Source organism: Enhydra lutris, unplaced genomic scaffold (genome assembly GCF_002288905.1).
Source record: "Enhydra lutris kenyoni isolate GAN:26980312 unplaced genomic scaffold, ASM228890v2 scaffoldscaffold3, whole genome shotgun sequence".
Lineage (NCBI taxonomy): Eukaryota > Metazoa > Chordata > Mammalia > Carnivora > Mustelidae > Enhydra > Enhydra lutris.
Window position 1 is genome coordinate 26,921,958 of NW_019154087.1, and position 24,253 is coordinate 26,946,210.

General features: G+C 36.5%; 1 protein-coding gene across 2 annotated transcripts in view; it reads left to right on the plus strand.

Moving 5' to 3' along the window:
- Nucleotides 1-15,827: 15,827 nt before the first annotated feature.
- The window catches only part of LOC111157102 (centromere protein E), a 76,690-nt gene continuing 68,264 nt past the window's right edge, over nt 15,828-24,253 (plus strand). For both annotated transcript variants that reach the window (XM_022518348.1, XM_022518351.1), the window contains exons 1-8: nt 15,828-15,949; nt 17,447-17,538; nt 19,807-19,896; nt 20,012-20,130; nt 20,820-20,939; nt 21,348-21,429; nt 21,587-21,654; nt 21,727-21,792. In XM_022518348.1, coding sequence (XP_022374056.1) covers nt 15,894-15,949; nt 17,447-17,538; nt 19,807-19,896; nt 20,012-20,130; nt 20,820-20,939; nt 21,348-21,429; nt 21,587-21,654; nt 21,727-21,792 — 693 coding nt within the window. In that variant the 5' untranslated portion in view covers nt 15,828-15,893. The remainder of the gene's footprint in view (nt 15,950-17,446; nt 17,539-19,806; nt 19,897-20,011; nt 20,131-20,819; nt 20,940-21,347; nt 21,430-21,586; nt 21,655-21,726; nt 21,793-24,253) is intronic.

A 24,253-nucleotide genomic window follows, 5' to 3' on the forward strand; every position in this document is an offset into this window, starting at 1 on the left:
GGACATTGACAACAGTGCATTGAGAGGACAACAAAAACAATGAGGTATACAAAGTCTACTTTATATGGGGTGTGACTTAAATAACTAAAAGTGATTTACCTATAGAGGCCCTAATTAAACATCTGAAGATCTGGCATGTAAAAAAGAGGACAGATACAGTATGTATCATCCAAAAGGAAAAAATAGGATCAATGTATTGAAATTAGTGAAAAGCTATGCTTATTAGAAATAGCCATACACAAATTTTAACTGTGCCAGCCTGTATATAGAGAATAAAGAAAAATGTATATTAATTTTAGAGACAGCATATCATTTATTTAATGTGTATTTTTTCCTTTGTTATCTGAAAAGCAAAAGAAAAGCAAAAGAAAAAAAATGTGTTATTACCAAGATGTCTATTTTTGAAAACTCTGCTTATGTAGAAACCCCCTGTCTAACACAAAGTACAACATGTCTAACATGAGTAAGGTTAGTGACATAGAAGAATTGCATCATTTAAACTAGTGGTTTTGGGCGAGGAGTGGTGGTACCATACCACATCTGGAAAAATGTGAAGATGTTTTTATTGTCATAATAATTAAGGATGGTATTCCTACTTATTGGGTGGAACCATGGATAATAAACATTCTGGAAAGCATGTGAGGCTACCTTAACAAACAAACAAGCAAAAATTACTCTGCCCAAACTCCCAATAGTTGCCATGTTGAGAGACACAGGTTTAGACCATGATTGTGTTCATGACACACTGTGAATACTAGAATTTTTAGCTGCAAATTTAAAGGAATGCAATTGTATCCACATATTATTACAGTATTCTCTTGGATGACCTTTATCTTAACTGTTTGAGTTGAGGTGTTTATTGCCTTGATTTCCATCCCATAAACTCCCCAGCCCAAATGCTAATTTGCTCCAGTAAACATGAACTTTTTGTTGGTGCTAACTCAGTGATATATGATACCTCTTATATGTTCCTTGTGCTCCACTCCTCACATCTTATAATGCTCACAGCCGCAGGTTCAGTCTGTCAGACATTCCTACAATAGTTTGTATTCTCCCTAATAGTCAAGACCCAGTGAGCTAACTCTAGGAACACATTTTGGGAGGATTTATAGCATGCATGCCACAGGAAACCAGTTGAGAATCAAGGACATACAGACCATCAGATTTTAATTTTACAAATTTGCAAGTAAATTCCCCCAAGCTCTTTCTTTTCATATGCTAAGCCTTCCTTTCATATTTTTCACCTAAATGAATATAAAAGCTCGTAAGAATGATAATTTATCAAGAGTCTTCAAATTAACACTTTGTTATTTACATCCTTTTCCAAATGAGGTATGCTCTGCTGTCAATAGTGATACCAATCATTGGTTACTTAGGCCTTCTACTGCCTCCTTACCCTGGTCCACACAGAGCTAGAACAGTTTCTTTGCGCTAGGATGCTAATCAAACTCGTTTTCAATAACAGATGGTTCAACAGCTGTTACCATTTGAGAAATCCTTTTGTTCTTACTCCAGAAAATTTTGTGTATTTAAATGCAAAGGGAAGAAATGAAAGAAAACACAAGAGAGAGAATGTGGACAAAACTATTTTTCAGAGAACTTTCTAGCTTAACCTAGGAGCCATGAAATTAGTGATGTTCTAAACAAGGTGGAAATTTGACAATTTAAAAATCCTCACGATATAGGGTGGGCTATTTCCTTGCCCACGTACATAAAGAAATAAATTACGGACACAAACTGCCATTTATGTAAACACACAAATAGAACCCCTAAGACAGGGTTTGGTAAACAGGCCCACAGGCCAAATCCAGGCTGCTACCCACTTTTGGATGGCCCAGGAACTAAGAATATTTTCTACATTTTTGAATGTTGAATGACTGAATAAAAACAAAACAGAAATATGATATGTAAAAGTTAACAGAAATTTAAGTTTCGTTGTTGATAATTATTTATTAGAACATCACCACGCCATTGATTTTTGAACTGCATATTCCTGCTTTCACACTGGGATGGCAGAGTTGAGTAATTGCAAAGCCTAAAACATTTACGGCATGGCCATGGCTTTTTAGGGAGAAATAAAGGATGAAGAGTCTCAGAAAAAGTTTAATCATGCAAATAGATGCTTAGTAAATACTTTTGAAACCAGTGGTAGTGGAACAGAAGCATCGGAGCTGCACTTCACTTCTCATTCAGTGGCCAACAACTCAATCTTTAAAGTTTAGATAGCTCAACCATGAAATGGAAATGAGAATATTTAACTCGCCTTTTTAAAAATTAACTATGTAACTGAAGTGTAATATACATAATATACAAACTACAGGAGTCAGCTCAACGAACATTCACAAAGTGAACACACATTTACAACCACCATGAATATCAAGACATAGAATACCACAGGACCCTCAAAATCCCCCTTCTAAAGTACAATGCTCCTCTTCCCAAAAAGAAACTACTATTGTTGGGGTGCCTGGATGGCTCAGTCAGTTAAGCATCTGCCTCGGGCTCAGGCCATAATGCCAGGGTCCTGGGATCAAACCCGGCATCCAGTTCCCTGCTCTGTGGAGAGCCTGCTTCTCCCTCTCCCTCTGCCTGCTGCTCTACCTTCTTGTGTGCTCTCCACCCCCCACCCACCAGCCCCCGTCAAATAAATAAATAAATAAATAAATAAAATCTTTTTTAAAAAAACCACTACTGCTGATTTCTAACACTATGAATTTGTTTTGCCTATTTCTTTTCTTTATTTAAAGTAGATCAGACAGTATATATATCCTTTTGTGTCCAGCTTCTCCTGCTCAGTGTTGCATCTGTGAGTTTTACCCATTTTACTGTAGGTTGCAGGACTCCCTTCATTTCATGTCTGTATTGTGTGTCATTGTATGAAAATACTATATTTATTCATTCTACTGTTGATAAGCCTATACTTGTTTCCATGTTTTGGCGATTGCAAATAATGCTGCTATGAACACTTTGGGGAGGGGGGTGAGATCCTTAAGTAGCTACATACTCAGCACAGAGCCCAACACAGGGCTACGACTCAAGACCCCTGAGATCATGACCTGAGCAGAAATCAAGAGTTGGATGCTTAACTGACTGACCCACCCAGGTGCCCTGTTATAACCATTTTTATGTGTATTTTGTGCACATATGTATGCATTTTTGTGGCATATACACAAGTTTCTATGATATATTTACTTATACCCCAAAGAGTATTAGACAGTTTTAACAATTGCTATAGTCAGGTTGGAAGTATTATTAGTAGCTACTGTTTAAACTCCACCTAAAGAAGTATTGTCTGTTAGGAATGAAAGGTAATAAGACTCTGGAAGTACAAACTGGAGAGAAACAATGAGACCAAAAAAACCACTCTGCATTTTTTTCTTTTAATGAAGAAATGTATGGGCAAGAAAAAGTAAAAGAGAAGAGGAAAGAACTTACGGAGATAGAGGGATAAGACAACATGGCAGAAGGCTGTAGTCTATAGATGCAAGTGGTCTATGAGAAGTCACCAAAGAACTGAAGAAGAGGAATATTAAACATTCAATAATACGTTGCATGACCTGTAATGTGTAAACCATCTCTGTTTACTCCCACCTGAAAACTCTGCAGCTCATGCAAATGCCTTTGTGAGTAAATTGGTCAAATTGTTTCTTTCATGAACAGCAAAAAAAGAGGGAGTTACTACACATCTAGAGTGATATAGCACAGCAAATTTAAGAACAGAATTAGAATACAGAACAGCAAAAATAAGAAATGAGCAAATGTGTTGAGTGTCTGAAACAATTACTGTGTCTTATTTGTTATGGACTATGGAAGCAAACAAAGGTAAGCAAGATATAGTCCCACCTTGAAGTCCTATATAATTGGCAATCTATAAATATTAAGCAAATTATTTTTTATAAGTTATATGGCTTTATTTTTTAAAAATTTTATTTATGTATTTATTTGAAAGACAGAACACAAGGCAGGGGAGGCAGGGAGAGGGAGAAGCAGACTCCCCTCCCCACCCCCACCCTCACTGAGCAGAGAGCCCTGGGTGCTCAATATCAGGACCCAAAGATCTTGATCAGAACTGAAGGCAGACACTTAACCCACTGAGCTGCCTGGGCACTCCTCTACAGCTTTCTTTAAACATACAAAAAAACAAAACAACGACAACAAAAAAATAACAAGCAGAACATTTATAAATGTGTTACCTATAGCATGAAGAGTCCATCTTCCACATTCATAGAAAACCTCTCTGATTAAATATTAATTCAGGTTGTTCAAAATTTTAACATAGAGATTAAAATAATCATTACAAAACTGCTAAACATTAAGTAGACAGCTTTTCAACTTTTAATTTTGAGATCATAGTAAACTCACAGTAAATTGTAAAAAGAAAAGGTAGAGGGAGGTACCATATGCCCTTCATCTAGTTTCCCCCAATGATAACATCTTTCATATTTACAATGCAATATACCAAAGCCAGGAAAATTACATTGGCACAATCTACAGAACTTATTGAGATTTCACTAGTTTTTTATGTACTCACGGCTGTGTGTAGTTCTATGTTATTTTATCACCCATGTAGATTTCTATTACCACTACCACCATCAAGATACAGAACTGTTGTATCACAAGCTCCCCCCTTCAAGGCCCTGACCTCTTTATACCAACTCCCACACCACACCCACCTCCCATCCCTAACACCTAGCAACCACCCATCTATCTCAATGTCTCAATTGCATTTACCTCCCCAAAGAAAGCCTGTCCAAGCACATTTCTGCATTCAGGAAGTGGAATTAAAACAAGGATATTTAGATGTCACAATAAAGGACATTCTTAGTTCATCCATATGGCCTAACTTACACATTTTTAACTCTAATTTTTTATCTAAATATAAAATTTGAGGATCTTCAAACAAGAACCTTAGCATGTTTCAACTACCCATTGAATACTACTCCTCTCTCATATCCCTTATTATTTATGACGGTTTTGTCTTTTCTTTAAAAAAAAAAAAAAGACCCTAAAAAACAAATTCTTTTTTAGAATCAGTAGTTGGTTAAATTTATCAGAATATTTGTCAGTGAATTTGTCACTGTTTCTCCCATTCTACTTCTCCCCTCCTCCCCCACCCAGCCCGGCCACAGCACATGTTTTGGTAGTTTTCTCAATGAATATCTGAGTCCTCTTATTATTTCTATGTTTGCAAATGTCAGTATAATTCTACCCTCACTCTTGTAATAGGTTCACTAGACATAAAATTTTAGATGACAGTTATTTTACCCCAGCATTTTGAGGATAATTAGTATATCACCTTCTGTTACATGTTTCTACTGGTGGGAAATTTGCTATCTAATGCCAATCCTCTTACTCCTAGGTAATTTTTTTTTTTCCTTTCTGGAAGCTTTAAAAATATTTCTTTTTATTCCTCAATGTTACCCAATTTCACAAATCTGTGACTAGGTTTGAAATTACTTTTAATTATTCTACTTGCTCTTTGCAATACATTTTCAATCTCAGGAATTCTGAAAATTCCTCAAATTTTGAAAATTCCTCAGTCATTTGAATATTGAATATTTGCTTATTTCCTCTATTAGTGTTTGGAATTCCTATTAGTATTAAGTGCAAATATTGGAGCTTCTCTAGCTATCCTATATATCTTTTAATTAATCAAAATCATTTTGTTTATCTGGGCTACGTTCTGAGCAAATTCCTTAGTATTATCTTGCAATTCACTAGTTCTCTCTCTGATTTTGACCTCTCTAGGAGGAAGTCAACTTCCACCTACAGCTTTTGTTGAATGTATTTCCTAAAATAAATTTTCCACATTTTGGAATTTGGAGCTTTTGGGTTCTCTACTTGAAAGACTTGAAAGTTCTTGATGACTTTCTCTTTCCACTTCTCACCTCTCTCTTGTCCAATATTTTGACACTCCAGAAACAAATCTCCTATCAGCAGCTCCAAGTTCCTCCCTCCCAGTAAATCTGAGCATACTACAAACCAGTTTGCTGCACCAGAGGGAAGCTTGGCTCAAGACTGGTCAAAACATTATTTCCAGAAATCTCCATAGACTAAAGCTTTGCATAAGCCACAGCCCCAGGCAGTCAATGGTAGTAAGATTCCAGTCTCCCCAGCTGAATAGAGAAGTCCTGTTGTAGCCTCTGAATTCAAACCAAACCCAACTTGTTTTTTTGTTTTTTGTGGGGGTTTTTTGGTCCTTACCCCTTTACCTCACAGGAGTCAAACATCCAGAAGATCCTCAGCTTTAAATTTTCATTCCTTTATACTGCTGTATCATTTCTGATTTACAGAAATTCTGACTTTATTTTAATTTTCTCCTCTTATATTGAATCTAGCATTAATAATAGCTTTGGATGCAGAGAATAGAGTGAGGTTCTGAAATACTCAAAAGAAGGAATTTATAATCTCGGTTCTTTCTGTTTTATATTTATTAAATAATATTTCTTATAAAATAAGGGAACCACTTTCATTACTATATAAGACAAAATCCAATTTCATTAATTTAATTGATACTTAAAGAAATAAAATGATGTACATAATGCTTCAAATGCAAAAACACTGTGCTTGAGAGACATAAAATAAAAAACATGTAAATGATCACTTACCTTTCATTGTCTGTTGGTTGAAAACAACTCCTAACACACAACAGCTTAGCTAAAATCAAAATCAAAATCAAACATAACAAAGATTCAGAAAGAATATATTTGACGGTCTGTAGCAGAAAAAAAGTAGGAGTGAAAGGAAATCTAATTAAAAGTACATTTATATTTCAGCATTTACCATTAAATACTCCAAATTTTAAATAAGTGTGTGTGTGTGTGTGTGTGTGTGTGTCTGTCTATATGTCTGTATAAGGAGGAAAAACAGGTCTACAAGGAATGAAAATGCAGTTGCAATTTCAAATATTTTGGTCTAAGCCATTATTAAATGTGAGTAAAACAAAACATGCAAAATTAGGGCAAAATGTTTTTATGTTTTGTTCAAAGATGATTCCTAAATTCCTAATTCCTGGCACAAAGAGATACTCAATTACTAATTGTTGATCAATCAATAGTATGTGGCTTGACATATTGTATCTTGATTTCATTAACATAATTAACAAGGCTCTTGTTACTCGGGGAAAAATTATAGAAATAAGACTGAATAACAGGTACAATTACATAAACTAATCATTAGTTCCTGATCTTCCTCAATGTTCATTTATTAGTGAATTGAAGTAATATGAATCAAAATGAAAATAAAATAACAGTTACAGACAATCTAATTCCAGGACAGACAGGAAGAATGCCAACTATAGTCACCCATTTGGAAAACTGATAGGATCCATCTAGAGGCACTTTCTCTAACAAGGTATCATTAGCTACGTGAGTTGCCTTCTATTTTAACAGCCTGCTTCCTACATAATCCAGGGAAACCAGCCAAAATTCTATTTTCCCTTTCCCTTTCACTTCACCTGAAGACCTGCTCTGGGTTGTCTGGCAAATGGATTTCACTGATGAGAACCCAGAGCGCAATACCTCTAAAAACAATGTGTTCGTAGCAAGCTATACCCAGGTAGCAGGCAGAGGAGGGGAGATGTCATCCTTGTCTCTATCTTTCCTAGCTTTCCTAGCTTTCCCCATGAACCATAAAATAAATCATTCTAGCTAACTTTCTCCAGACTATCAATCATGCTAGGTCAAATTACATAATCTGGTCAAAGAAACAAGGACTGGTAAGAATTATAATTTGGACAAGCTAGAAACATTTTTATTTTATTTTACTATTTCTTCAATTAGCAATTAGCAAGCAAAGGAGATCAAGCACATTTAGAGGTACAGGTGAATTCTGCTTTCATGCTTCTCACAAAATCAAGACTAGATTTAGTGAAGGATCCACATCCATATACCCAAGTATGCCAGAACTACTAATGTTTGGGTTTCATTCTCTTTTAGATAGGAAACATCAGTCCACCACACTAGTTTTTGGAAGCAAGGTGGAGAGGACTGCATTGGAAAGCAACCTTTTCTCTTTGGGAGTGCTTAAGGAATCTCTTACCTATGGTTCATTTGATATAAGTACTGATTCCTCCGTGTTATTTGGTCATAACTGACTCCTGCCTCGGCCACTGATCCCCTGTGTTTCATTCTCCTCTGGGGTCCCCTCACTCTAGGAGGGTCTTTGGAGGAAGACCCGCTTAGGGAGAACCAATCCAGCTTCCTTTCTGTTGGTGTACATCTAACCCATAAGAAATAACACAAGAACAAATGGCCAGATTTATGGTTGATAAATTCTTTTTGCAATTTTTCTTTTTATAAGTTGGTTTATTTTTATTAAAATAGCATAAGCATATATTTTACAAATCAAGTAGTGCTAAAAAGCTTAAAACAAAAAGAGCAGTTCCCTTATGCCCTCTACTCCCTATCTACTATCCACTCCCACTCCTCAGAGACAGCCACTTTCAAATCTCTTAACTTGTAATGTGGGCACTAAGCATGTTTCTAGTTAATAGATACACAAATTTCTACAGGATTAGGTTGTTATCATTGGATTATTTGTTTGTTTCAGTCTGAAGAAGCCAAAGTTGGCAGTAAGAGAAAGGGATTAGCTACTTCTTAGGGATTCCCTGGGATTTGCTTCTACTTTCAGTTAACTTTCCAACAGTTTCTCATAAGATGACAGGTTATCTCACAAAGAGATCAAACCCATTAAGAAAAAAACTGAAAAACAATTAAGAGTACATGCCAGCAAAAAGCTCAATGTTTTACTGGGTTAAGTGCTACTATTAGGTTTTCAAATAAAACCATTCCATGATTATTCTGTGTACCAAAAAAATCCATGCTGCTCCCATTGCAAAAATATTTCAAAATAACTTTCAAAAACTAAAGCAGTCATGCTTACAATACTTAAGAGAAACATTCATAACAGTAAGGTTAAACCAGCATGTTTTACCGGTGAGTGATCTTAAACTTCACCAAATTAAATAAATATTAATTTTAAAACGTCAGTGTAGCCTCTGGTACTAAGAAATACACATTAAAGACTGTAAAAGTCAAAGAAGCAAAAAACCAAATACACAGAATTCGTAATCAAAACAATCATTCTTACCCACCATGCAAATGTAAAAGTATGTACCCCACATGGTAATTTGTTCTGCTAACTATATATGCAATGCCTTTTATGGATCCTAGAATGAAATGATGTGCTTCTCAATATTACTAGTATACACATATTCCGGGGATTACATTTCAGAGACAGCACTAGGCCTGAAAAAATTATGTGTTTAGGGTCCATTCTAGTTATAGTATACTTATTAAACATTTTCAAGAAGACAGTTACTTCACGTGTATTTCTAGCTACTTCTCTCAGTACAGAAAGAAGATGAAATTTGATAGGTGATAAGGAATATTCACTCAAAGACTTCAGATAACTTTTTTAAAGCGATTCTTCTTTTTATTATTTTATAGCCTTTTTTCTGAAATAGAGAATAATTCCTGAAGCAAGATCCTGGAGAAGACTGAAGAGGACAGAATCAGCGTGTAAACAGAAGAATCCGCCTCAGTTTCTCAGAGGTGAAAAATGGCTCATTCTCCAGAAGTGTGTGTGAAAATAGAATTGGAGGGATATGGGTCAGTTGGGAGACCATGGGAGACTAAGGGTAGGAGAGCTGGGAGTTGAGACATCTTGCCTGGTTTCTCGGTAAGGATGAGTATGGGACTAAGGCATGAGGAGAGTGAGGGAGGTTTGGAACCATCTCTGAGGGAAAGAGGAGGAATGTTTACCAAGGATAAGGGAGGAAATGTGAGCCCATGAAGTTTTTATTATCTAGGCCTAGAAGTAGCAGCTTTAAGTGCAAGGCTTGCTTTCTGGCCAGAAAGAAAAGAATTGATTTTGGTGGACTCCCACATCTGTCTCTGCAGCACTGTGACTACCTGAGCTACCCTCAGCATGCTGCATGGCTTTGCCTACCCCCTCACTCACTCCTATTCTAGTTGACACTCATCCAAACTCAGTTTTAACAAGTTCCTCTTTTCATGAAGACGTCATAGACTTACTGAAGCTGGCAGGAATCCTAGATATTCTCTCAGCCAATCTCCTCATTTTGTGGATGAAGAAATGGTAAATCACATAGATAAATGATTTTCTGGTATTGTGGCATAGCTTAGAAACAGTGGAGTTGAGCTGATCGAGGTCAGTGCTACTTCCATGATGCCATTCAAATCCCATGTAACTATGATTAAAAGGAAAAGGATACTATGTTTGTGATCATTACAAATAGTTATAGCAAAATTAAAGATAAGACTTGTGCTTTGGAAATTAAACATTGTATCTATTAAAGAAAAAAGCATTCTTGTTGAAGGTAATATATAATATATATACATATTGTAATTAATTTTATATGAAATCCATAAAGTAAGTGAGGACAAGAGAATAATTTGAATTGATGCTAATTTCTAATATCAGGAGCTTCCCTGAATCATAAAATTTGCTCCACATTTAAGAACTGCAAAACAATCAAGGCTATGCCATGCTTTTGGAAGGAGTATAGTGCCCTCTGCAGCTTCAGCAGAAATAAACACTGTTTGAAGGGAAAAACAGTAATTTAAACATCAACGTGGAAGTGTGTGCAATTAACGTGCCTCAAAAATTTACTTTACCTTCCAAAACTGAATGAAAATATTTATGTAAAGATCACATTTTTAGCAAAGTGCGCCAAAGCATGTACAGCAGGTATTTTTGTAAAAAGATACGTAATATAGGAAAAGAAATACATGTGCACATCTACAGATTAATTTGAAGATAACACTCTAGGAAATGGCAAAATTGCCTTTGGGAAGACAACAGCACCCTGGGGGTCAGATGTGCCAAGAAGTTTTATTTTTTACTGTGATTCTTCATGTACTACTTAAATGTTTTCATCACATGCATTTATTAATCTTCCAGGTAAGAAAAAAATTAATCAATAAATGTTTTAAGTACCTTTTAGAGAAAGGATATTTATCCAAATCTTAAGCTATGCTCTCCAGAAGTTCCATAACTTCAGACAAGTTGTTCAATCTGTTAAAAAAAAGGGGGGGGGCCCAAAATAAAGTCATTCATGCCAATACTCGCATCACCAAACTGAGACTTAATTACGGTTTCAGCTCTCCCAGAAATGGAATCTTCAAATCAATCAATCAATCAGGAATCACCTAATCTGCACTAATTAGGTAATATACCTAATAAGCCCCTACTATCCCCTAAAGGAAAGTAACTTTTCAATAACTGACCTGCTTTTTTTGGCTTAGAATGACTTCCTTATTCCCTTTCCCTTCTGCCCATAGAAGACTCATCTTGTACAGCTCCTCAGGGCTCCTTTCTGTTAGATTGGATGCTGCTCAATTCGAACCACTTTTTGTTCAAATTAACTTAAAATTTTTAATATGCCAGTTTATCTTTTAACAAATCTCTCTGCCCTCCCTGACAAGTTAAAACATAGCTTCCTTCACTTTGTTTTATCTTATTAGATACAGCCCAGCATCTTCACAATTTAAAGTAGTCTAGGGACGCCTGGGTGGCTCAGTTGGTTAAGCAGCTGCCTTCGGCTCAGGTCATGATCCTAGCGTCCTGGGATCGAGTCCCACATCGGGCTCCTTGCTCGGCGGGGAGCCTGCTTCTCCCTCTGCCTCTGCCTGCCATTCTGTCTGCCTGTGCTCGCTCTCTCTCCCTCTCTCTCTGACAAATAAATAAAAAAAAAAAAATCTAAAAAAAAAAAAATTTAAAGTAGTCTATACTAGTTAACCAAAACCAATCCTGGATGAGTAGATATTTTACATACAGTTTTTAATCTATTAACTAATTTCTTAAAGTTGAGGGAAATAATTAATATTCATTAAGATATTCATGATAATGAAATAGCATCCAATGAAAGGTAGGTCTACTTTCTAACACACTCCTCCTCTCCAAAGATTAGTTGTCCTCTGTGTAGCTTTCCAGAAATTATGTTAATAAGTACTTATGAAGTGACTGAATAAGCAATTTTATAATTGAATGTTTCCGAGACTCCAAGTCTCTTTCTAGGTGCAGGGGGTAAAGGATAAAAACCAAGTTGCTAACCTCATAGAGCTGACAGTTTAGTGAGAGGAGGCAAATAATATGTACATAAATTGATACATACATATTATTTCTGAAAGTTATAAGTCATCTTTTAAAAGAAGAGTAAAGAACGCAAAGTCACAGACAAGAGTGTTGTTATTTTATAGAGAGAGTTCTGAGACGGTGACATCTGAGCAGATACCAAATTTAAATGAAAGAAGGAAAACATGGATATCTAGGGTAAGAGCATACGAGGCAGAGAACAGCCAATGCAAAGGCCTTCAGAGAGTACCTGTCCAGTATCTAAGAAACTGTCAAAAGACCATTGTGGCTGTAGCGGAGAGAGCAAAAAGAATGGTAGAGGGTAAAGCCAGAGGGATAACAAGGGACAATACCATGTCAGGGAAACAGCTGAGACTGTGGATCTTATTCTGAGAAAAATCAAGGTTAGGGTGGTACTGGGGGTCTTAAGAGAGAATTAACATTCCCTAACATATTTTTTAAGGATCACTCAAATCACTGTGTTGTGAATAGACTGGTAGTGGAAGGTGGGCAAAGACAGAAACATGGAGATGAGTTCAGTGGGAGATAAGGGTATTTTGGACCAACAGGTAGCGGAAGTTGTGATAGATGGTCATATTCTAGAATATTCTCAAGGTAGCCGCAACAGAATTTTCAGGCATGCCAAATGTACACTTTGAGAGAAGGGAAGTAGCTGTGGTTTGGGTAACTGGAAGGGTGGACTTGCCATCAACTGAGATGTTGAAAATTGCAGATCCTCTAGATTTTGAGGGGAAGATCACAAATTTGGTATTTTAAGTTTGCAGTATCTATTAGATATCCAAGATGGAAGAAATTAAAGCATATGTTTGCTAAAGACCAGTCTATTAGAGAAGGGGAAATAACAACATCAGACAGAGAGAAATTAAGCAGGAGGGGGCAGGGTCTAATACAAACACGGAGAATCTTTCAGAGTGGAGGATAGATAGTTGTTCATCTAGTTACAATCTAGAAGATGAGGTAAATGGGCACAGACAAGTAGGTGGGTGAACAGGTTGGCAGGAATCAGTATAAGTTCTGCTATTTGCTTCTATTTTCATAATGAAATAGAAAAGAAAATCTTGTTTCAATAAATTAATGAAAACCTTTCTATCTCCTTGCTTAAAACCTCCCATTAACTTTCTCTCACCATTGGAATAACAGCCAAACATTTATCACCGCCCACAAGACCCCACAGGACCTTGCCCTCACCTATCTCTCCATTACCCAAAATGTTTCAGCCACATGGGCCTTATTTCCATGCCTCAGACATGTACAAGACAAACTCATACAAGCCTTGGGTTCTCTGACTGGGACCCTCTGTCTGGGACAAGTAAAAGAGGTACCCTATCTTCCCAAGTATGACTAATTCTTATCATATAGGTCTCACCTCAGAAGTCCCTTCCCCAGACCTTTTTTGAGCATCCCATCTAAAGTAGCACCTCCTTTTATCAAAAGGTATTTTACTTATGTGTTATTGTCTGCTTCTTCCCACGAATGTGTTTCATGAGAAACCATCACCCCTGACTCACCTCCACCTTCTCATTCTCTCTCCTCTGATCTGCTGTTAACTCTTCTTCTCTATACTCATTACCACTGTATATATAGGGCATATCCATCTCCCCTGAGAGAATAATAGCTACATCCAGCACACAGTAGATACTCAATGAGTATTTCCTGATCAATATATTTGGGAAATTAAATGAAAAAATGCATGTAGAGCACACAACAGAGCACCTGACACATAGTAAATTTCAATAAATATTAGCTGCTACAATGATGACAACAAAGACTACCAAGGCAACAATCACAAGCACAACTATGAAAAGCAAATCCTCTGTGCTCTTGAACCAATCCCCTTCGTGCTGTCAGAGACTTTCTCTCACTAATTGCATGTCCCTCCTTCCTCTTTACAGACTCCTTCCCTTCAGCTAAAATGTGCAATATTTCACCACTATTTTTTAAAAATCAGTTAAAATATATTTTTCTTAACTCTGTCTTATCTTATTAAGTATAGCCAAGTATCTTCACAGGGTAGCTACAAAAAAAAAAAAAAAAAAAAGCCTATACTAGCTCGCAGTTGGTTAAACAAACAAATCTTGAATGATCACTCATTTTTATTTACTATTTTTTTCTATTAGCTAGTTTCTTCAAGTTGAACAAAACTACTTAATATTTGCATGGTTAAAATATTAATAATTATAAAATATTACACCACGTAAGGTAGATATATTATCTCTGTCCTCCCTCTCCAAGGAAATCAGGTATATTTTGTGTATCTTTCCAGAAATTATGTATGCATATCCAGACATATAAATATCCTTTGAAATATCAAATAGGATCATATTGTGAACACAATTCCACACTTTGGGTTTCTTTCAGGTTATGAAACAACTTGAATGGCTTTCCAAAGTTCACATTAAGAGCTATATCATTCTTTATACTGGCTACATAGCATTTCGTTGTATTGATAAAATGCCATCTATTTAACTAGCCTCAAATGCATTATTTATTGGCATTTAACGTGTTTTCAGCCATTTCCTATTGTAAACAATGCTGTAACCCATATACATGTATCCTTGCACAGTCCTTTAAATACATGTATAAATAAATTCTTAAAAGCAGAATTGCCTGCATAAAAGGCACATGTGCCTTCAGTTTTTTATTGATATTGCCCAAATATCTTCCAAATAGTTTTATTAAATCACTAAAATTTTCTAGTCCTCTAAATAATAAAAATTATTAGTAACTGCATATTTTTGGTGCGGGAAAGGGAATAATTCCTGAAGCTCCTTAAATCTACTAAGAAAGCGAATGAAATCACTCCTCAAGAAAATATTAATACTTCACCATGTTACGTGTTTTTTAAAAAGAAAAGCAGCACTATTTCTGGGAAAGAATTATTTTCCCACTTTTGGTAATAAAAGTTCACCTCATTTCTGTTTTTTTAGTCCTCAATAATTCTTTTTCTGGGCAGCCTGGGTGGCTCAGTCGGCAAGGGTCTGCCTTCAGCTGAGGTCATGATCCCAGGGTCCTGAGATCCAGCCTGGCATGGGGTTCCCTGCTTGAAGGAAGCCCGCTCCTCCCTCTCCCACTCCCTGTTTGTGTTCCCTCTCTTTGTCTCTGTCAAATAAATAAAATCTTTAAAAATAATAATAATTCCTTTTCTAAACCTCTTAGGAACTCAAAGCCAATGGTAACAGGAGCTGAAAGAAAAAGGAAAACATTAAACTCGGTTTCTAAGGAGCACGACAAGATTCTTACGTTTCTGGGCAGTGCAGTGCAGTGACTTTGAATTCTTGTCGTTAGAGATGTTTTTAATTAAAAAAAAAAAAAAAACTGCTAGTGGAATCTTTAAAAGGTCTTAACTCTTGCCGATGAAAAAAATTTTTCTCTGCCTTATTTCCCCTACAGATTGCAAACTCTTGGGGTGAGGTGGACGACGGGGTTTGTAAACGGTTGCCTACATTTTAGGCGCTTTTAGCTGATAGTAGCTGTCCCAGCTTTAGCCAGAAGAGCCACTCAACTCCTGCTCCCCTCAGCCCGGCTCTGCGACTTCCTAGCCTGTCTCCTTCACATCCTTTAACCACCCCCCTCCACCCTTTAACCGTGGACGCGCCGCTGGCCTCGTGTCCCCCGCGCTGGGCGCCGTGGAACAATCCGTGACGTCAGGAGGCCGCGGCTCAATGAGACGCGGCGTTTGGGAAATTTTAAACTTAAAGGCGGGGCGACCCGTGCTCTCCGAAACCTAGAAGGTAGAGCGTCTGGGCCAGTTCTCTGGGGTCTAACCGAGCGGGATGGCTGAGGAAGGGGCTGTGGCGGTCTGCGTGCGGGTCCGGCCGCTCAACAACAGGTACGTAGGCCAGACCCAGACCGGGATCCCGCTGGGGCCTTGGGTGTGGGCCTGAGCCGGAGAGTTCCCGCTGCTCCTTCCCGGTTCCGCGGCTTGGGATCTCGGCCCCTTACCGGCTTTGTGTCCCTATCTGTAAGTGACGGAGAAGGATCGGAGGATCTGGAAGATACTTTCCATCTGTAGGAGTCTCTTGAACGTGTAACTCAGGCTGACCAACGTTAAAGACCTTGCCGCTGGCACCGCACTGCCGTTCTCCATCTGAGCCTCCTTACCACACCCCACCCCATTCCTTAAAGGAAGTCGTATCGGGTAATTCTTACAGGCATTCATCACAGTTGGTCATTTTGCACCTAACTCTCTCCCTCTTCACTGTGTATTCCTTGAGAGCAAGGACTAGTCTGTCTTATTGCACTGTATTCCTAGGCACTCAAGACTTCATTCAGTCAATGACTGAATTCAACGTCCGGAACGTTGAATGGCTGAAATTCATCAATCCTTTTTTTTTTTTTTTTTTTTTTTTAAGTACAGTGTGCACTATTAAACAGACACTACCATCATTGCCCCTGTGGATCCACATTCTAGGAGGGCAGACAGGAAATAAAGTAAAAAATATAGAATGTTAAGTTGACATTCATGTTACAGGAGTAATAAATGCTATAGAGAAAAAGCAGAAAAAGGGGAAGAAATGAAGTCTTTGCTTCTCTAGTCTCTGTCCCTTACCCCAGAATACTAACATACTTTGTGTTTGAGAAATATTTGTTAAATATCACAAGGTGTTTAATAAATGACAATATCAAAATGAGGAGTTTCCTATTTTTAAAGGGTTTCTTATCTAATGCATTAGGAGACAGTTACGTAAAGAAACCATTACAATACATGGTAAACAAGTGTTATGATAGGTGGAGAGTGTTTGCTAGAGGAGTCATTAATCCCTCTGAGATGACACTAGTGACAGGGGGTGTCAGGAAAATCCTGACACTTCATGAATTAAAGAATAGTTAAATAACTTAATGGAAAGGTTAGTCAGGGTATTCCAGACACAGAGGGGCTGCATTTCTTATTTCGATGGGGACCTTCAGGTAGCTGTATGGAGTTAGGTATATATCAGAATTTAGAGCAAGATAATATTAAGGAGAGAAATAAACATGATCCAAGTCTAGTGTGCCATATTAAAAATTTTAGATGGTCTTTTTAAAGTTTTAAGCAAGAGGGATATAATTAGAATTGCACTTTGAATGTATCTTTTTACCAACCAGTACTGGGTAGGAGGGTGGAAATGAAGAACTTGACGAGGAAATCCCCATGTGAAGGCAGGAAGTCACTGGCCCCCACTTAAAAGTGTAGACCCTTCAAAGGTGGATTTTCCATATTTCTCATATATAGTATAAGTCGATACTGTCTTTTAAAGTATTCTTCAGAAGATGGAATCTTTTATCTGTCATATAACATGACTTCTATGATCAGTTATACTAAAATGCAGTGTTTTTATTGTTTCAGAGAAGAAGCTCTTGGAGGAGATACCCAAGTTTACTGGAAAACTGACAATAATGCTATTTATCAAGTTGATGGCAGTAAATCCTTCAATTTTGGTAGGCTTATAATAGCATCAAAAGTTAATCTGTTATCCTTTTCCTATTAGGAGTAAAAAGGCTTATCAGTGATAGTGGATTTGTCATTAAAGATCAGACTAAGCCTTATATAAACTGCTTCAGTAGAAACTAAAAAATTATTCATCCATCATGTATGATAAGTAAGATAATAAACTGATATTTAAAATGAAGTTATAGTCATAGTGCCTTATGGTTGAAACTAACATTCTTTCCTTTCTTCACTAGTTTTTTTGTGGACTAAAACCCCATAAACCCTAAAGTATGTTGCTTAATGTCAATTCATGTTTATGATCTTTCAATTTAGTATATATTCCACAGTTATTTTTGAGAAAATTCTTTAAAGAATAAATAGTAAAGATAGTCCTTCATTTTCTGTTGGAATACAGCAGAGACCTACCCTGGCCTTTGTGGAACTTATATGGTGAGAAAGACTTTAAATGAGTAATTGTACTTGTGTTGACATAAGCTTTGGGAGAGTTTATAGCGGGTCTAACTAGTCTAAAAGGGTATCTAAGAGGCTACCACTGGTACTGGGACCTGCAGGATAAGTGAGACCTAGCTAGGGCAGAGGGACATGGAGATTCCGAAGGCTGACAAGGCTGATTTGTGTATTGATTTAATACGGATGTATTGGTGACAGTGTGTCAGACACAGTCATCCAGACACAGTGTCATACAGATTAACTCAATCCTCCTGACAAGTTTATATTGTAGGTACCTTTCTATTTCAGTAAGGAACTGACATAGGCCTGGAGTCACTCAGCAAACAAATGGAAGAGTCAACCTCTAAATCCAGCCACATTAACATGCTGCCGCTTAGGCACCTCAGAACAACATTGAGGTCTTCTCAAAAACTTCAGGAGTAAGAATGGTTAGGTTGTTGAACGAACATTAAACTAGAAAGCCATCATAAAAGGTTTTGGAGCAAAGATCTATAGAAGAGAAAACAATTTCTGGTAAAGGACTGTTTTAGAGCATTAATATAATTTTTAAAAAGGTAAAACAATATATCCCAGAGATTAAAAAACCAAGAATGAGGGATACACAAGCATTCAGACACATGAACTATAGATTCTCAGTAGCTGTGTATGTCCATAGAGGATTTAGAGTTATCCACCCATCTAAAGCAAATGGCATTAAGATTTGAATCATCCTACCATCTCTCCTTGCTCTAAAATCATAACCCCTAAGCCGCCTTCAGATGGCACTTTGGTTTTCCATTTTGTTCTGCCAAAAGCGCAGATGTGTAGTCAGAATGTAAGCAGTCTGACCATTGAATTTCTTGTTAGAGATAGATACATTTCCTTCCTGATTTACAAATCCATTTCTTGTGAGATTTTTTTTTTAATTTATTTGATAGACAGAGATCACAAGTAGGCAGAGAGGCAGGCAGAGAGAGAGGGAAGCAGGCTCCCTGCTGAGCAGAGAGCCTGATGCAGGGCTCGATCCCAGGACCCTGGGATCATGACCTGAGCCGAAGGCAGAGGCTTTTAACCCACTGAGCCACCCAGGCGCCCCTCTTGTGAGATTTTTAATATGAGGCCAGCATTGAAAGGTAGGCCATTTTTAATGTGCTAATTATGCTAACAAAAGCAGAGAACCACATCCTAAACTAGTGAACTCATCGGCACAAATACACTGTAAACCCAGCCTCCTTTAGCAGCCAGCCAACTAGTCATTCCCTGTAACCTTTCAGCTTTTCTCATGTCTCCTCCATATGTGTGCATTTCTCAGTTTAGTTCGAGATAGACCTTCTTGTCAAATATGTTATAAACTTTAAAATTTCTCAAAGCATAGTAATAGTTCACATTTCATAAGTATTAACCATATATTCATAATAATTCTATGAGGAAGAGAACACATATCCATTTTGCAGATTAGGTAAGTGAGGCACAGAGACATCAACCACCTTGCCCAAAGTCACACAGCTTATAAGTGGTAGAACCAGATTTGCACACAGTCTGATTCTATACTCCTGAATTCAGCCACTATGCCCTACTGTCTCTTGAAAATGCATAGGATAGCTAAGAAATCTGATGTGTATTTTTTCTTTGTGAGGACCAACACATCTTACATTATAGAGAAGTATATTTTCAAAGGACCGATAAGATGAAGAGAATATTGTGTCCTAAATATTTAATCTTACCATAGCCTGATAATCTTATTTCTTTGGACAACCACTAGGAAAACAAAGTTGATTTGTTTGATTTAACTTCAGTGTGTATGTGTATGGTTTTTTTTTTTTTAGATCGTGTCTTTCACAGTAATGAAACTACTAAAAATGTGTATGAAGAAATAGCAGTACCAATCATAGATTCTGCCATACAAGGCTACAATGGTTTGTATTCACTGTAGAAATATCTTAGTATCAGTTCTCTATTCAAGTATTAATAGTTTTACACCCCATAGATTCATTTTTAATCTTTGCATGTGTGTGTGTTTTGTTTTTACAGGTACCATATTTGCCTATGGTCAGACTGCTTCAGGAAAAACATATACCATGATGGGTTCAGAAGATTATTTGGGAGTAATACCCAGAGCAATTCATGACATTTTCCAAAAAATTAAAAAGGTAAATACCTTAGCTAAATTTCTGTTAAATATAGGTAAAAGTATTAATAGTCTCTTGTAATGATGAAAGGAAGTAGATTTATAGTTGTCTCTTCATTAGCCATGGGTAAAGAAGACATAACATAGATTCACTTTTTTCCCCACAAACTTACTTTGTAGGGCCTAAAGGCCTTTCAGTCATTCACTTAAATCCTGAAACAATGCTAATCACACCAAAAAGTGGGTGTTGAGGAACAAGAAAATCTTACCAGAATGGTTAGCTCCTCCTTGCTTGTTTGTTTACCTACCAGTGATTATTAAGGAGTAGAGAAAAGTAGAGGTAGGAAAAAGGCCAGAATAAGCAACCTAACTAAAAGTTGGTTTTAGGTTTATTTTTTCATTACTGTTTTAATGATTTTTAATGTCCTTATTTGAGTATCTGTTGGTGGGGTTTTATTTTGAGTTTAGAGAGTTGGACTGGGCATTCCCCTAATTCTTTGATACTATACTTTTCATTATTTCTGAAACATATTTTTATATTTTTGTGTTTATCATCAATATTAAACCATATGAGGTTTCATTTCTTGTTTGCTTTACAAAGATAATTTCTGAGAATATTTTAATATTTAATGCTAGCACATAAGTATTCAATATTGGGTTTTCATAAATGGATGATCTCTGATGTTTTTATAAATTTATTTTTCCCTCTAGTTTCCTGACAGGGAGTTTCTCTTACGTGTATCCTACATGGAGATATACAACGAAACCATTACAGACTTACTCTGTGACACTCAGAAAATGAAGCCTTTAATAATTCGGGAAGACTTCAATGTGAGTTACAGAGTTGCAATAGCTCTAAAAATAGTTGCTTATTGGGATTATTGTTCTTGAACATTTACCTTTAATTTCTATATTTTTAAACTATCTCCTGTTTTATGGTTTTTCTTTCGTGTTTATAAAGACAACATATGAACAATATGTATAATTTTAAACATTGGCAACTGTAATATTTTGGTGTAAGTACCTTAAAAAAGAACAAGATGGAAGTATCAGGTTAGAATTTGCTGTGCTTTGGTATAGGAAATAAATTGTACATATCATAAGTTTACTTGTTATTTTCATACATTTTCCACCAGTAACTTCCACAAATGAATTCTATAATAGTTGACAAATTCTTTTTGAGATGCACACTTTTTAGTGACTTCTCCTCTACTCTTTTCATAATGAAACTTGTTTCAGAGGAATGTGTATGTGGCTGATCTCACAGAAGAAGTTGTTTACACATCAGAAATGGCTTTGAAGTGGATCACAAAAGGAGAAAGTAAGACTTTATAGTGTATTTCCCCAAAACACTTATAAAAAGTATTCAGTTAAACGTATTTAGGCTTCAAGTCACACTTTTCATTCTTAAAAATAGAAGCAAATGTTTTTCTTTGAATTTTAATGTACACAGCTGAAATATGACTTACTTTTTACAGAGAGCAGACATTATGGAATTACAAAAATGAATCAAAGAAGCAGTCGCTCCCATACCATTTTTAGGATGGTAGGTAACTCTCTGTTTGGCCTTTCCAATTAAAAATGCACTAATTTTTTACAAGCTTTCTTTTCTTTCTAGATTTTGGAAAGTAGAGAGAAAGGGGAACCTTCCAATTGTGATGGATCCGTCAAAGTGTCCCATTTGGTGAGTATTGATGGACCACGGTACTGTACTGTATGGGCCAAAGCATAATTTAATTTGGCTGCTGAATGTTTGGTTTCATAAGGACTGTTAACTGAATCAAACAAGCAAAAACATGTATAAATTGGTAATTTTAGTCTCATCGGTAAACATGGGATTACTAGTTAAAACATAGGAAGAATTTAGAGGGTCTTTCTTCCTGTTATGTTATGGCTGCCTTTCCTAAAATTTAGATGGAAGGACTTTTCCTAACCAGAGTTGTTGGGGGGAGATTTTCGATATTCATTTAAAGAGTTAAGAGTGTTCTTGGAACAGGGTGGGAAGAGGTTTCTTGGAACAGGAGTGGAAACCGTTCTGTTTTGTTGTTGTTGTTGTTATTTTGTCTCAGCCAATAGAATTGAGACTCATGAGATCAACAAAAACCTAGCTGGGACTGTTAAACAATAAATCACATTATTTAAGTATATTCTTAAATATAATAAGAAAATGTTTTATATTATAAACATAGTGTTTTAGACTATAAATTCCTTGAAGGAAAGAGTGATATCTTATTCATCTTTATAGCCTCAACACATTATACATAGTTTATATTCAATACCTGTTTGTTGAATAGTGAATATATACATTACGGAAACATTCTTTTTCTGCACCAAGTAAACCTTCCATTTCCTTCTTGCTGCAATATATTATTTCTCTCTCTTTTTCTGTGCTTCCTTCCGTTTCTTGCCAATATTCTCTGTTTTCAAGGTCTAAATTTTTTAGCATTTAGTGGGAAATGACTTAGGATTATTCTATCCAATTTGAAAATTTCAGGAAAAAAAAATCTGTAATATGTTTTTTCATTTTCAGATTTGAAAAATCAGTCTTGATTAAATATCTAATTCTAGTTCACCTCAGTTATTTACTTTACAGCATAAAATTTATTTTAGTTAATGGCCTTGCTTTGATTTAGCAACAACAATAACACAAAACCTAACTTCTGTTTTGTCTTCTAAACCTAATCTGTGATACTTCACTACAATTTTAACATTTCTCGGGGCACCTGGGTGGCTCAGTGGATTAAGCCTCTGCCTTCAGCTCAGGTCATGATCTCAGGGTCCTGGGATCGAGTCCCACATCGGGCTCTCTGCTCGGCAGGGAGCCTGCTTCCTCCTCTCTCTCTCTCTGCTTGCCTTTCTGCCTACTTGTGATCTCTCTCTGTCAAATAAATAAAATCTTTAAAAAAAAAAATTTTTAACATTTCTCTTATTAATTTGTTTTTAATACTCTCGACATATTCAGTGATCCATTTGGTGACTTTTTCCATATTCTTTGATGCTATATCAAATGGTACTATAGATACCTTCTGGTCCAACCCTTCACCTTCCCACTTACTCTAAGCATCTTCGGAAGAAGTCTTCCCCAAAAAAGTCATTTTCAGGCTCTTTGGAGATGGCATGCATGCATTTATTTATTTATTTACTTACTTACTTACTTATTTATTTTAGTGTCTTTTGCTCTTTCAGTTCTTAATACCCAGCTTCTTTCAGCTCCATTCCTTCTTTACTCCCTTTACTCCCTTTGTGGTTTCTTTTTCCTACCCTCCTATCAAAAACATAGGAGTATTGTGCTGTGGCCTTCTTACTTCTGTTTGCCCTCAGACATCATTGCTATGTTGATGATAGTCAAATATTTATTTTATCTAGAGTTTCTGAGTTCTAATTCATGACTGTAAAGATGATTATAATTGTGTGTCCCACTGTTGTTTCAAACTTCAGTGTGTCTAAAACAAAATTAATTTCTTCCTATAGTAATGAGTATTCCTGTTTTCTAGTAGTACCAGTGTTACCCTGGTCACCTAGGTCAGACCCAAGTCAATGTTGACTCATCTTTTTCTGCCTTCCCTTTTATCCAGGTATTGACATTTCTTATTCAACATTCCAATGGGTGTCATACTCATTTAGGCTCTCATCCCTTGAATTACTATATCATTCTCCTAGACCTGGCCTCAAGACTCTGGTTTTCCTTTCTGCAATCTGTTTGCAGATTTCTAATTTTTCTAATATTACTATGTACTGCCCATGTTGTTTCACCACTCTTAACTAACATACCTTCACTTCCTTCTACTCCTCGTGAGCTCCTCTCTTATGGATACATTGGGCCTCCTGGTGTCTTTGAACAGTGATACTGGTTCCCATTTTTATTCCTTAATTTATGCTGCCTTTCTCACCATTTTGCCCCTTTATTATGGTTCTAGGTCTTCTGTAATATAGATACTATACAAGAAAGATTACACTTTGAGCATTTTAGAGAAAGTAGTGTCTAGATAGGACATAATTAAAGCAGGAGTACATAATTACTGTCCATCCCTGAAAGTGTCCACAGAGAGAGAGAATTTAAATCTCTGACTTTGTTTTAATGCATTAAGAATATTTGCCGAAACTTCATCATGTTCTGTACATAGTACAGCTCCAAGATTCAAAGA